Source organism: Puma concolor, chromosome B1, assembly GCF_028749965.1.
Source record: "Puma concolor isolate L17-30 chromosome B1, mPumCon1.1.hap2, whole genome shotgun sequence".
NCBI lineage: Eukaryota > Metazoa > Chordata > Mammalia > Carnivora > Felidae > Puma > Puma concolor.
Window position 1 is genome coordinate 14,809,933 of NC_141670.1, and position 13,188 is coordinate 14,823,120.

General features: G+C 40.0%; 1 protein-coding gene across 1 annotated transcript in view; it reads left to right on the forward strand.

The window, feature by feature from the left end:
- Nucleotides 1-223: 223 nt before the first annotated feature.
- Nucleotides 224-13,188, forward strand: part of TRAPPC11 (trafficking protein particle complex subunit 11) — a 47,776-nt gene continuing 34,811 nt past the window's right edge. The window contains exons 1-8 of the mRNA XM_086703172.1: nucleotides 224-404; nucleotides 3,533-3,757; nucleotides 5,422-5,591; nucleotides 6,238-6,308; nucleotides 7,143-7,257; nucleotides 10,623-10,722; nucleotides 11,058-11,131; nucleotides 12,885-12,981. Coding sequence (XP_086559298.1) covers nucleotides 3,554-3,757; nucleotides 5,422-5,591; nucleotides 6,238-6,308; nucleotides 7,143-7,257; nucleotides 10,623-10,722; nucleotides 11,058-11,131; nucleotides 12,885-12,981 — 831 coding nt within the window. The 5' untranslated portion in view covers nucleotides 224-404; nucleotides 3,533-3,553. The remainder of the gene's footprint in view (nucleotides 405-3,532; nucleotides 3,758-5,421; nucleotides 5,592-6,237; nucleotides 6,309-7,142; nucleotides 7,258-10,622; nucleotides 10,723-11,057; nucleotides 11,132-12,884; nucleotides 12,982-13,188) is intronic.

Sequence of the window (13,188 nt, forward strand, 5' to 3'; positions counted from 1 at the left end):
CCGAGGCCGCCGAGGGTGGGGCGCCGGGGAGACTGGGGAGCTGCTGCAGGGCGGTAGCGGCAGAAGCCCCGCCTCCTCCCCCTCCTCGCTTCTCCTATTGGCTCCTTCTCTCCCCGCCCCTATTGCCTGCTCCCGTAGGAAAGGGAGCGTCTTCCTACGTTCCGTGGAGCAGCGTGAAGTTTCCGGACCGCCGTTGGTGTACGGCGCTGTCGCTCACGTCCGGAAAGTGCTTCCTGTGCCTGCGAAGGCAGTACCGGGAAGTCTCGCTCGCGGGGACAGGCTCTGGGGCGGTGGCGGTAGGGACGGGCCCCGGCGCTCCGTGACACCCGGCCTGCTTCCCCTCGTCCACCCCCGGCCGGCGGCGACCGGCCACAGCTGCTGCGGGCCCGGGGCGTGCGGCCTGGGTGAGTCCGGCCCCGGAGACCTGCGGGGCCAGGCGAGACCGTCGAGGGAGAGAGCTAGCTCTTCACAATGCTAGTTGTGGGGGGCCTGCGTTTTCCTTCGGCGTCTGCGGGTGCAATCCTGGCGTGTCCCTTCTAGCCCCTGAAGACCAGACGCACCTGTTCCTAGGGCCTCCAGGTTTAAAGGGGAGGGGGAGGAGACGGGGAAGACAGCCTCTGCCGTGAGGGCTGCAGCGTTATTTCTCCGCCTATCCTCTGGATCTGCTGGGGCAGAATACTGAGAGCCTTGGGGATGGGAGCTTCTTAAGTCGGGTTGTTGCTTCACGTTTTCAACATCTGCCCCCGCCCCATCCTGGCCCCCAATTGTTATTCCTTTTAGGATCGTTTCGTAATTGGACTTCTCCGAATCTCATCCTTACTAACCTTATGCACTACACCCCGAACCTCCGTAAATTAAAAAATAGTGACCACCTTGGGATGTTTTTGTTTTGTTTTACCTGCCACTTTGCTGAGGTCGCCTTTCTTTGCAGTATATCATCCTTTTCAAGGCTCTTCCTTATTATTTTCCACGCCAGCTTCCAGATTACTTCCCCTTGCATTACATGGTCTCCCATCCAGAGTGTTCACATTATGACTTTTGCATCTCCTTCCATGTCACAGTTTATTAGTTGCTTCATTGGCTTCTTCCAGGAGATCTGGAAATTTCTACAAGCTGTCACTGAGATCCAGACAACCTCTGCACCTGTCCTTTGCCAGTGTTGTTCCCAGTCCCATCCCTGTGCGGTAGAATAAGCCGTACCGTCTCAAGTGCCAAAGGCTTTTAAGGTAGCAGGTGGCAAGAATTGTAGCACGGTTTCCATACGGTAGTTTTTTGGGGACAGAATTACAACAACATAAGCTGGGCTGTCCATTATGATAGCCAGTGGCCATATGTGGCTTCTGAGCATTTGAAATAGGCTAGCCTGAACTGAGATGTGCTGTGAGTGTACAGTACATTTCAGATAATGAAGACTTAGTTCAAAAAAGTGAAATACCTCATTAACAATTTACATTAATGTCGAGGTGATAATATTTTGGACATATTGGTTAAATAGAATATTATTAAAATTAATTTCACCTGCTTCTTTCTGTTTTTTAATATGAGTAGAAAACTTAAAATTATTTATGTGGTTCATGTTCTATTTCTCTTGGACCCACACTGTGATTTAGAGCTTTCTAACTCATTTCTAGTTCCCCTTAATTCTCCATATTCAAAGACCACAGCCAATTCTCTGGAGCCTCTGGCGATGTTAAAGGAAATGGCCCTTTTAGGGTTCTAATCTAGATTGTTTGGTGCAAAGCAAAGGCCTCCATGTCTCCAGATAGTGTGTTTTGGCCGTCTCTTTATTTTTCACCTCCAAATTCCCTAGAACTAGTTTTTCTTTCTCTGAACTTGGCCCTCATCACTTAAATCCTATCTGGAAAATGTCTGTTTAAATAATTCTAAAACTTCTGTCTCTTGTAGACATTTATCATTTTTGGTAACCTTTCCAAATCATCTATTCAATACCCCTTCTTCCTTCAGTACCTAAATGTGAGAAGCTTCATGATTTTTTTTTTTTTATTAACTTTTCAGTTAAAATTATTTGGTTATCAGGTGGTGACGGCTTCTCACTTTCCACAAAAATTGTGTTTGAGTTCTGTATGATATACAGGTGAAGATTACCCCTTAAAAGAAACTTTTGATATGTGATTTTTGGAAATGAGAAATTATCTTTAAAATATAATGGCCATTTTGTTTGGAGTAAATGTGTTTTTATATAATTGGTTTTCTTTTTTTTTCTCTAGATTTAAAATTTTTTCTTTTATTTTTTAAAAATTTTTTAGGGGCGCTTGGGTGGCTCAGTCGGTTGAGCGTCCGACTTCAGCTCAGGTCATAATCTCACGGTTTGTGGGTTCGAGCCCCGCGTCAGGCTCTGGGCTGATGGCTCAGAGCCTGGAGCCTGCTTCCGATTCTGTGTCTCCCTCTCTCTCTGCCCCTCCCCCATTCATGCTCTGTCTCTCTCTGTCTCAAAAATAAATAAACGTTAAAAAAAAATTTTTTTTTAAATGTTTTATTTATTTTTGAGAGAGAGAGAGAGAGAGGCAGAGTGTGAGCGGGGGAAGGGACAGAGAGAGAGGGAGACACAGAATCTGAAGCTGAGCTGTCAGCTTGGAGCTCGATACTGGGCTTGAACTCATGAACCATGACCTGAGCTGAAGTCGGTTGCTTAACCTACTGATCCACCCAGGTGCCCCTAAATTTTTCATTTTAGAGAGAGCATGCACGAGCAGGGAAGAAGGACAGAGGGAGAGAGAGAGAGACAGGGAATCTTAAGCAGGGTCCGTGCTCAGTGCAGGGCCCAATGTGCGGCTCAATCCCACAACTCTGGGATCATGACCTGAGCTGAAATCAAGAGTCAGGTGTTTAACCGACTGAGCCACCCAGGCGCCCCTATATAATTGCTTTTCTAAAGTTAGTGCATGGTAGGATTCATAGACTGATTCTCAGCTGAAAGATGCAGTAGAAACGTACCCTCCTAGAGGTTTTCACTCATTATTTTTCCCTTCTAGATATTCCTTTAAATAATACATTTTATATTAATTGTGGAAAAGTGTGAAAGCATAGCTATTTATATAACTGGCATATTATTTTAATCATTTCCCAGGAATTCAGAAATTAGATGTTAGCAGTTACAGAGAAATTAGAGTTGTATTTATCGTATAGGTAAGTCAGCAATTATTTTTCTTCATGTCAAAAATCACTCATGAAACTGATTTTAATTTGATCACCTTCCTGCTTTCTTTGTCTGCTCATCCCAAAGTTCTGTGTGCATTTTGAGATGTTACTGAAAACACCGATTTGTCATGAAGTTGACTACAACCTTTGTAATAGGAAAGATTTTCTAAAAAATATGGTACCACTCGTTATTCAGGAATTGAAGTTTTCCCTTTTGTTCTCATATTTGGTATTTGCTTGACAGTTTGCAGACACTTAAAAGACTCAAAGTCTTTGGCCTTTTTGTAACATTTTTTAAATGGTGGAGGCTCCTATATTAGATATGGGTGTGGACTTTTAAAACATTTTGAGTGTATTTACATTTGTATTTCAGATTTTTTGTGACACCTTGAACATGAGCCCCACACAGTGGGACTTCCCTGTGGAATTATGTTGTCGGCCTATGGCTTTCGTTACTCTTACGGGCCTGGATGTGGTTTATAATGCTGTCCATCGAGCTGTCTGGGACGCTTTCTGTGCCAACCGGAGGGCTGATCGGGTACCGATTTCTTTCAAGGTGCTCCCTGGTGACCATGAGTATCCCAAATGTAGACCTAAGGTAATGACGTTATGATTGAGTGAGGGCTTTCCTTCTCTCCCTCTCTTCCTCTGTGTGTGTGTGTGTGTATCTTTTTTTTGTTCCTGATGTCTGTGCTGGAAAGCGATGGTTATAGTGATGCGTTAAGAAAACCCAAGGCTTTTTGTATGTATTACATTATAGGTATATTTAATGATATATTTTTTAACCCCAGGGGAATAATTACGTTATCATTATTAAGCTTTCTATCCTCATTTTTTTTGTTTTGTTTTTGTTTTTACTTGCTTAAAATCACCCCTAGTCTCCATAAAGTCCTCTCTAAAAGTAAGGTCTCACATTCTCCATTTATCATTACCTGTTATCATTATAGAATCCATGGCTTTCACAGTTTGGTTCAATTTCACACACACATTTTTTGAGCACTTGCTTTGTGTTAGGTACTAGGAACTATACAATAGGCTGGTGACAGAAATTTAAATAAGACATAAAGACATACTTTCTGTCCCTGGAGACTTCTACATAAAACAATTTATATAGTATGGAGTGAGAAAAGGCATTAAGTTCAAAACTGACTTTTAGGTTGAATATCGTAGTGGAGACTCTGATTGACCTAGAAAAATAATGGGATGATGTTAATAATAGCAGCTAATAAAAGTGCTTACAGTGTCAATTTACTTTTTAAAGAAAATATATATTCACCTGTTATTATAATCTTATGAGTTGGTCTGGTCTGAAAGTCAGTTAACAAGACATCAGAATAAACCACCTGTTCTGTGTGTGTGTGTGTGTGTGTGTGTGTGTGTGTGTGTGTGTGTGTGTGTGTGTTTGCCCTGGAGCAGTGTTTCTGACAGACTGGTCTATGGACCAAATATATCATCATCACTTGGGGGTGTTGATTAAAACACGAATGTAAGACCTCCTTGATGAAACTGTGGATCTGGTCGCCAGTCAATTCTTTTGCTTATGTGTAGGAGAAGAGTGGAGACGCTGTTTTACGTTCTGGGCTGTAGAAGCCGTGAGCTCTCTCTGGACTTGTGCCAGTCACGGCACCCCGGCGCTCGCATGTTTGTTCTTAGTTGGTGTTTGTGTCCAGGAGGGCCAGTGCCCAGCACAGCTGTCCCCCGTTTGTCCTGGATCCATTCTCCAGGGCAGGGAACTTTTCATTTGCCCATTCCTTGTTCCTTCCTGAGTCCCTAAGCTTTTTGTGTTGGGTTTCCTTACTGTCCTCATCTTTCCTCACTTGAAGTGGATGTTGGATCAGCCTGAGTGGAGCAGTCTGAGTCGGCGCGGGTCCTTTGGAAGTCATTAGAGGTTTCCACGAGTTTCTTCAGGGCTAATGTTCACATCTACCACCTCTTTCCCGTGATGTGGCACTTAGCGCTGACCCCTGAGTGACTGTTATGACATTTCTGTATTTAAGTTGTCCTGCATTTCTTTCGTCATGCACGGCGAAATGCCATCCTGGTAATATGTCTTTGAAACAAGCATTTCCAGGGTTGAGATTCTACCTCTGCTGCTTGTTAGCTCTTATTTTATCTCTGTAAACCTGAGCTTCCTCATCTTAAAAATGTGTCGTGTGTATGTTGAATGAGATGAAGGCACGTAAAGTGCCCGTCACTCAATAACAGGGGCTTCTGCTGCTACTTTATCAAAGAAGTCTCTTCAGCTTTTGCCCCTGTTCGCAGAGGACTTCCTACGAATGGTACATTCCTAAGGGGATCTTAAAGACGGGCTGGATGAACAAACATCTGAATCTGGTGCCGGCCCTGGTGGTCGTGTTCTATGAACTGGACTGGGACGAGCCTCAGTGGAAAGAAAAGCAGTCCGAGTGCGCCACCAGAGTGGAAATTGTCAGGTATGGGTTTCCCCGTTTTCCAGACTGACCACGTTAGCTGCACACGTCTGTTATTTACCAGCACTTACCGAAGGCAGCCGAGCGAGAGCTGTTCAGGCTGCACTGCCCTCCAGTGAAACTTGTCCGGTTCCTAATGGGCAGCTTCACATTAACTTGTACAAGGCTAAGCTGTGTGAAGAAATTTAGAAGACACATTAGTCCGAATTTCCAAATGCTTTCCTCTTGCATTTATAATATTTTGGGGAGAGAAAAACTAATTTGCTATTTAGTCTCACAAGACACTTGTTTTATCACCACTGCTGTTTTAAAATACTTCTTTTGGATGACCAGTCTATGATGTATCGCTATAAAGAGAGAAGTTGTGTTATGACTTTTACACGAAAGTGTTTATTCAACTTTGCTTTTGAAGCAGCTTTTTGTTAGGATTAGAAGCTCGATACAAGAGTATACTTTTAAAACCTCAATCATTGTAGCATAGAGGTTTCTTTGTGTGCAGGAAAAGATTTCCTCTAATCTTGGGTGTTTTTAGTTGAAATTTATCTTCCTTCACCTGAATCATCAAGCTTGTACTTTATGTAAAGTCTTGAATACATTGTTTAAAAGTTAAAAGTTATGTTTAGTTAACTTTATTATTTTTCCATTGCAGGCAAAGTTTACAAGGGAGAAACACAAAAGTTGCAGTGGTTCTGATTCAGAAGAAAACTCCATTGCCCCCAGGTAACAAAAGATTAATTAATAACGAATTAATTGCTTTATGTTTCCCATCCATGTTATCAGGAGGTGTAGTTTTTGATGTTAAAATCTTTTATGCGTTCAGTTACGGGAAAGATGGTGTGTTCACTTTAAAAGGTACAAATAATGCATAAATAAATGCTTATTGTAAAAAGAATTAAAATATATTAAAATGTTTTTAAAAATTGATGTTAAAATGTTAAATATTAAAACATTCTCCCCCAGCCCCAGTTCACTTACCTCACCATGTAAGCATATATCTACCAACTGATGAAACAGTTATTCACTTGATCTTTTAAAAAAGAATGTTATCTGAGGTCTGAAGTTATATTCTTTATGTAATTTTTTTTCTTAACATGCAATGGGACAAAGAAAAATGCCATAGGATTTCTAATTTCTTATAAGAAAATGTCTTAGTTTCAAATGCATATTTCTTCTACCTTCTAAGACTTTGAGAGGCCAGAATGTTTTTTGTTTCTCTTTTGAAACTTGTGGCATTTTGGAAACCACTTTCCTGGATTATTGCTTCCATTTTTAGTTACGGTTTTTTAAATAGTTATGTGGCATCTCTGTTGGCATAACTTGGCCTGTCTATCTTGGCTCCGTAGAAAATTCCACAGGGTTTTCCTAACAGATATGTACTGTGTAACTTCTGAGGACCCCAGAGAGCCCTCAAGGATCCCAGGAGACCACATGGCATGGTGAAAGGGGGTTTGAGTTTTTCTTCCTAATTCTGTTGTTTAGATTTGGGGAGCCATTCATTTAGAAAAAAACGCACCAATCATTTTATTTCTCTATCTTTATGGGATTTGTTAACAGGAGAAGATGTCACGGCGTCAGAAAGGGCTGCGGCTTTATGTAATGCGTGTGAACTCTCAGGAAAATCTCTGTTTGTGCTGCCCCACACTGACCACCTGGTGGGTTATATTATAAGGTAAATCAAGATCTTAAAATGTTTCTTCTTTAGATTGTTCATGAAGCATTGAAAAATTGGTTGTGTAGATTCATTTAATTAACAAAAACACGTGTACATGGGAAAAAATATAAACGGTGCACAAGCTATAAGGTGAAAAGTCCCCATTATTAACGTTTTCCAGTTCCTTAATATAACCACTACAACAGCTTCTTAAGTTTCTGTCCAAACATGGCTTTTAATATGAAAATAGATGTAATTGTACAACACATGCTGAACTGCCACTTAATGTTACCTCATTGACACCATATATACATCTAGGTCAACTGCAGTTTTTTGTTTTAATTTTTTTTAATGTTTTATTTATTCTTGAGAGAGAGAGTGTGTGTGAGCAGGGAAGGGGCAGAGAGAGAGGGGGAGGCACTGAATCTGAAGCAGGATCCAGACTCTGAGCTGTCAGCACAGAGCCCGACGCGGGGCTCGAACTCACAGACCTCAAGATCATGACCTGAGGCAAAGTCAGACGCTTAGCCGACTGAGCCACCCAGGCGCCCCTCTTAAATATTCTTTATAAATCCCTTGTATCTAAAAGGCATATGACTTGGGGACACAGCAATATCTCACAAAATATGTGACCATTATCTGTTGTTTTCTAGCTTTCAGTGTTGCAGAGAAGTTTTATAATATTACATTTTTGGCCAGGTTGTATTTTAGACTTGAACCTTTTCACTGATTTTGACCATAAGATGGTTTTCCTTTTCATTCTTTGTAAGTGTCCCTCTTAAACTCAGGAACGGTGTAGTTGATCTTTGATTATTACTTCCCTTCTGTTTGTTCCTGTGTCTCAGAAGCAAACTTCTGGAAGTGATGTCCTATAGGAAGTAATAGGTCATTCCCGTTGGTGTGTAAATGACACGACTTTAGGAAAGAGAAGTATAAACTCCACAGTAGAGAGCTTGAAAAGGCAACAAACGAAAGGATGAACTGCGAGAAAACTTAGATGCAGTCAGCAGGTAGAATCTCCACACAGAAGGTGATAAACAGTAGGTAGCGTGGATACTCAGATCAGCGGTGCTGAGGCTGAAATTGCCATGATTGCCCAGAACGCGGAAGGAGAGGGCGGTGCGTTTTGTGTTTTCAACTGTGAACGTTGACCTCTGGGGAGCAGAGGGGGGCGGATACCTAGGAAACTGGTAGCACACCCGTACTGCTTTTCCTCCACCAAGGCCCATCCCAGCCCCCCAGCTGGCCTCGGACTTCCTCTCCAGGCTTTTGACAGTTCCTGCCCGTACGGTGCGGTATTTCGCCGTTCACAGCGCTGTTTCCTGTCACCGTGCTTTCGTAGGACTCCTGCCTTCCAGCTCCCCTTTCTGGGCTCTCTTACTCCACTTCTGTGGCTGAGTTCGCATGCAGCCTCCTTTAGAAAGCCATTGTCCTTCATCCATCCTGCACCTTCATCCACTGATTCCTCACTGTGGGGATTTTGGCCTCCAGGGAACATTTGGGAATGCCTGGAGACATGTATCAGGGCCCCTACTGAGGCTTCCTAATACTGGCATCTAGTGGGTAGAGTTCAGGGGTGCTGCTCTCCACCCTTCCGTGCACAGGAAAGCCCACAACAAAGAATTACCTGGTCCAGAACACCAGTGGTGTTGAGGTTGAGAAACCCCGCCTTAACGCCCTCCTCAGCTTTCAATTTGAGTGCTATCGTGGGTGCAAGAGAAACAGAAACTGTGGCTTCTGCCCTTAACGTCTGTGGTCTTACTGGGGATAATGCCACATTTGAGTAAGGAGGGCTGTATCGAAATTACTGATATAAAAAGCAAGTGCTCTGGATCCAGGACCTCCAAAATAGAGATGCGAGCGCCAGGGGTAAGACCGTCCACTGGACGTGAGGGAAGACATTATTACACCTTTCCTCATATTGATAGTTCATCTTAAGAGAGAGGGTAATGCTGAATATCGGTAAATCTTCATATTCAGTGTCTGATCCGGGAGGGAGTTAGCAGAGTTCCTGGTGGCATCCTCACTCGTTTGTGTGCTTTCAGAACATTTTGATGTACATATTAAGTATATAGACTACAAGATTAAGTGATTCAGTTAAGTTTTTTTAAATATTCATTTATTTACTTATTTTTTAAAAATGTTTATTTTTGAGAGAGAGAAAGAGAGAGAGAGACAGAATCTGAAGCAGGATCCAGGCTCCGAGCTGTCAGCACAGAGCCCAACGCGGGGCTTGAACCGTAGAACTCTGAGATTGTGACCTGAGCTGATGTCGGTTGCTCAACCGACTGAGCCACCCAGGCCCCCCTGGTTAATGTGTTTTTTTAATGTCAAAGAAACAGAATGTGTATAAAACTCCTGTGATGTGTTGAGTGATCAGGAGACTCTTGTGCTTCAGAGGTTCACTGATCATTTCCAGTGAAAATACTTAAAAGAATTGTCAAGCTTCTCATGAGTTAAGCATTTTTCTTTTATAAAAATGTGTTCTAAGTCCAAAGGCCTTCGTCTTAGGACAATAGACTATCAGTGTCATGCTAACCAGCAGATTTTTTTTTTAATCATATTTTGTCTTTCAAAGCAAAGGTTACCCATTTATAAGACTTTATAGTTCAGCTTAGGTTCATATGTTCTTTCAAACTTAGAACGTAATTTTAATTATTTTCATATTTTAACATTTTAAAAAGTGTAGTTTTAAAAATAGAAAATCTTGCCTTAAAATAGCAAATTTTTAAAGTTTAGGCTTAGCCATTTTTTTTCTTAGCATATTTTCCTCACATGTACCTAAACTCTTTGAATACAGCTTCAAAATTGTGTTTTATTCCGAGGAGGAAAAGCCTTGAAGTCCAGCCTTTATCTGACTGTAAATTTAGCTTTCTTTCATGCCGTAGGCAGATACTTCTGATACATACTTATTTTCACAAAAGGAGCTTTGAGTTGTTTATCTGTCTGTGGTCAAATTTTCTTTGTTCTTATGTTATCCCAAAGTTAGGGAACAAAGTGGGATTTGAATCCTGTAAATGCTACTCTTCTGTCAATTGCCAGTTCTCATTTTTGGTCCTTTTTTCCATCAGTTTTCTTATCCTTTAACCTTAAATATTAAAATCAGAAAAAATAGTCGAATGAATATTGTATATCTGTTTCTTTCACACTTCTTATAAAATTATAAAATAAAAGAGTGAATTATAAATAACTAAATGGCTTTGGGGGTCTTTACATTTTTTATTTAGAAATTAAGGATATTTTGCTTTTTATCTTTATCATGAAGTAAGCTATAGACATTATCTCTGTCATGATTTTACTTTTAGGTCTTACAAATATGACTCTTGAGAATAGTTTGGTTTAAAATAACTTTAGTGTTTGAATGTTGATTTTTTTTTAAACAGATTAGAAAATGCCTTTTATGAACATGCACAGACTTATTACTACACTGAGATCAGAAGAGTGAAATCTCATAAAGAATTTTTGAATAAGACAACACACCAGGTACATTATTTTTCCTAAAGAAGGAAATAAGAGAAGCATTCATCATTGATTATTTTAGAGGAGTTTTTTAAATGTCTGTAATACTTTGATGTTTTTAAATAGCTTCTATGCTTTTAAATTTTTTTAAAAGCTTTTAAAAACTAATTTCTCTTTCTACTTTTTGCCCTTAAAGTTCTTAGAGATTTTTATAGCTTCCTTGACTATACTTGTTTGTTGGAGTAATTCTTGATCTTTAATTTTGAATACTTTTGTGTTTCCTCTTAATAAACATTATCATAATTTTTACATTAGAAGAGAGTATATGTAATGATATTTTTTCTATTCTTTTTTTTCAGCTTTTATTTGTTAGACATCAGTTCAAAATAGCTTTCTTCAGTGAATTGAAACAAGATACACAAAATGCCCTGAAGTAAGTTTTTAATGGTTGTCAAACTAAATTTTTCTTATCTTTATGTTAACAGTAACATATTAATGGTAGTGTCTGAATCTCAACAAAAGTTTTATTAATTTTAAAATGTTTATGTTGGTTAGATTCGTGTATGTAGTATTTGATTCATTTAGAGATGAATGGGATATAATATTTTGAGATTTTAAAAGAATTTCCGTTTTATTATCAGAAGTGAATTTCATACTCTCATAAAGCTTTCTGATCTAATTTGATTAAGTTTTGTGATCTAAAGAAACATTAAAATTCTTCCCATCCTGTTGACTACTTATTTGTATAATCGGTAAAATCTTTGTGTTGACTGACTTCCACCGTTAAATATATGTTAAACATTCCTTATCTAATACAATGAATTTCTGAAGATGTATGGTGCATTTAGTTAGTTAATCTATGATTTTACTTATTTAAAAAAAATTTTTTTTGGTTTATGTATTTATTTTGAGAGAGAAAGAAAGCAGGGGAGGGGCAAAGAGAAAGGGAGAGAGAATCCCGAGCAGGTTCCATGCTGTCAGCAATGAGCCTGATCTGGGACTTGAACCCACAAACTGAGACCGTGACCTGAGCTGCCCAAACTATGAGATCGTGACCTGAGCTGAAACCGAGAGTCAGACGCTTAACCGACTGAGCCACCCAGGGGCCCCTATGATTTTGTTTTTAATTAAATTTTTGTTAAAGTTTATACATCTCAGCATCATTTTTCATTCGAAGGCTCTGCTTAGAGCTTCGAAGAATAGTTGTGTATGTGTTGTTAGTGGTTACGCATTTTACTCCTTTGCTTTTACTAAGCACAATTTAGTAAAACATTTTTTTCTAACTTTAACTCAGTTTTTAAAGGTTGAGTGTGGCAGTGTAACATAGGAATAAAAACTGAAGAGAGGCTAAGTGTGCAGGGCAGAAGAATAAGAGAAACAAAAGTCAATCTACTATTCAGAGGAATATTGCAGAAACATCTTTTTTGTTATTGTTGAGGTGGGGAACACCAGATTGTGTTGTGTAAATGTCAGCAACTCCATGGGATGGTAACTGGCTTTAACGTAGTTCACTTTGTACCCATGGTACCACTTCTAGGTCTTCTCAAAGGTAATTCTGGAAAGACAAATTTTACTGGGGGAAGTTAGGAGCAAAGAGTTGTCTTTGGAGAAGCCTGGACATTTTCTCATCCCCTTCCATCCTCGGGGGAGGCATTCTTCTAGCAGGCTCTCCTGTCTCAGCCCACTCCCCCTTCTCCAGCCGGAGCCTGAGATCGGCAGTGGCCACTGAACTTGTAGACATACTTGGGTTTAAAAGCTGTTGACCTGTGCCCTGTCTTGATTAGCACCTTCTGTGCTGTTACAGTTTCTGTTCATTGGAGAAGCTCATAATGGTGCTTTTAAAAAAAAGCTTATTTCTTTTTAACAGAATGCTGACTTTTTAACGTAATTCTGGACAGTTGTCCACTTTCGTTTTCAACTTACTTTCTATCAGTTATTGACAGACGTTAATGACAGAACAATGCACTTGCAATGGTTCTGTTCTTAGTGAAAAGTCATTGATTCCTCCCACATACTATTAATCAACATCATTTTTCAGAAGGATATGTGTAAGTTATTCCTACACTGTTCAGTGCTAAGAAATGTTGAGTAACGATTGTTTCCTTTTTCTAATAATTTGTTCTTGGGAATCTTTTCTTAAGATTTACTTATATCATAATTAACCATGTTCCCCATGTTTGCATTAGGAATTATAGGACCGCCTATAATCTTGTGCATGAATTGAGAGCCCATGAAACGAATATTCTGGAAATTAAGACAATGGCAGGATTTATAAACTACAAGGTAATGGTTCTACTTCCAAATGAAGAAAACATGTCTTTAAATATTAGATTATCTTTTTGAAATTTGGAAATCCATATTAGTTACTTGCTCTGAAAGTGAGTATTTGATTAATTAGGCTCTCCTCTTGCAATGGTTCTGTAGCAGAACCGGCTGTAATGCTTGCTTTTGAGTTTATGGGTCCCAGAGTTCTCCCTTAGGGCAGTTTTA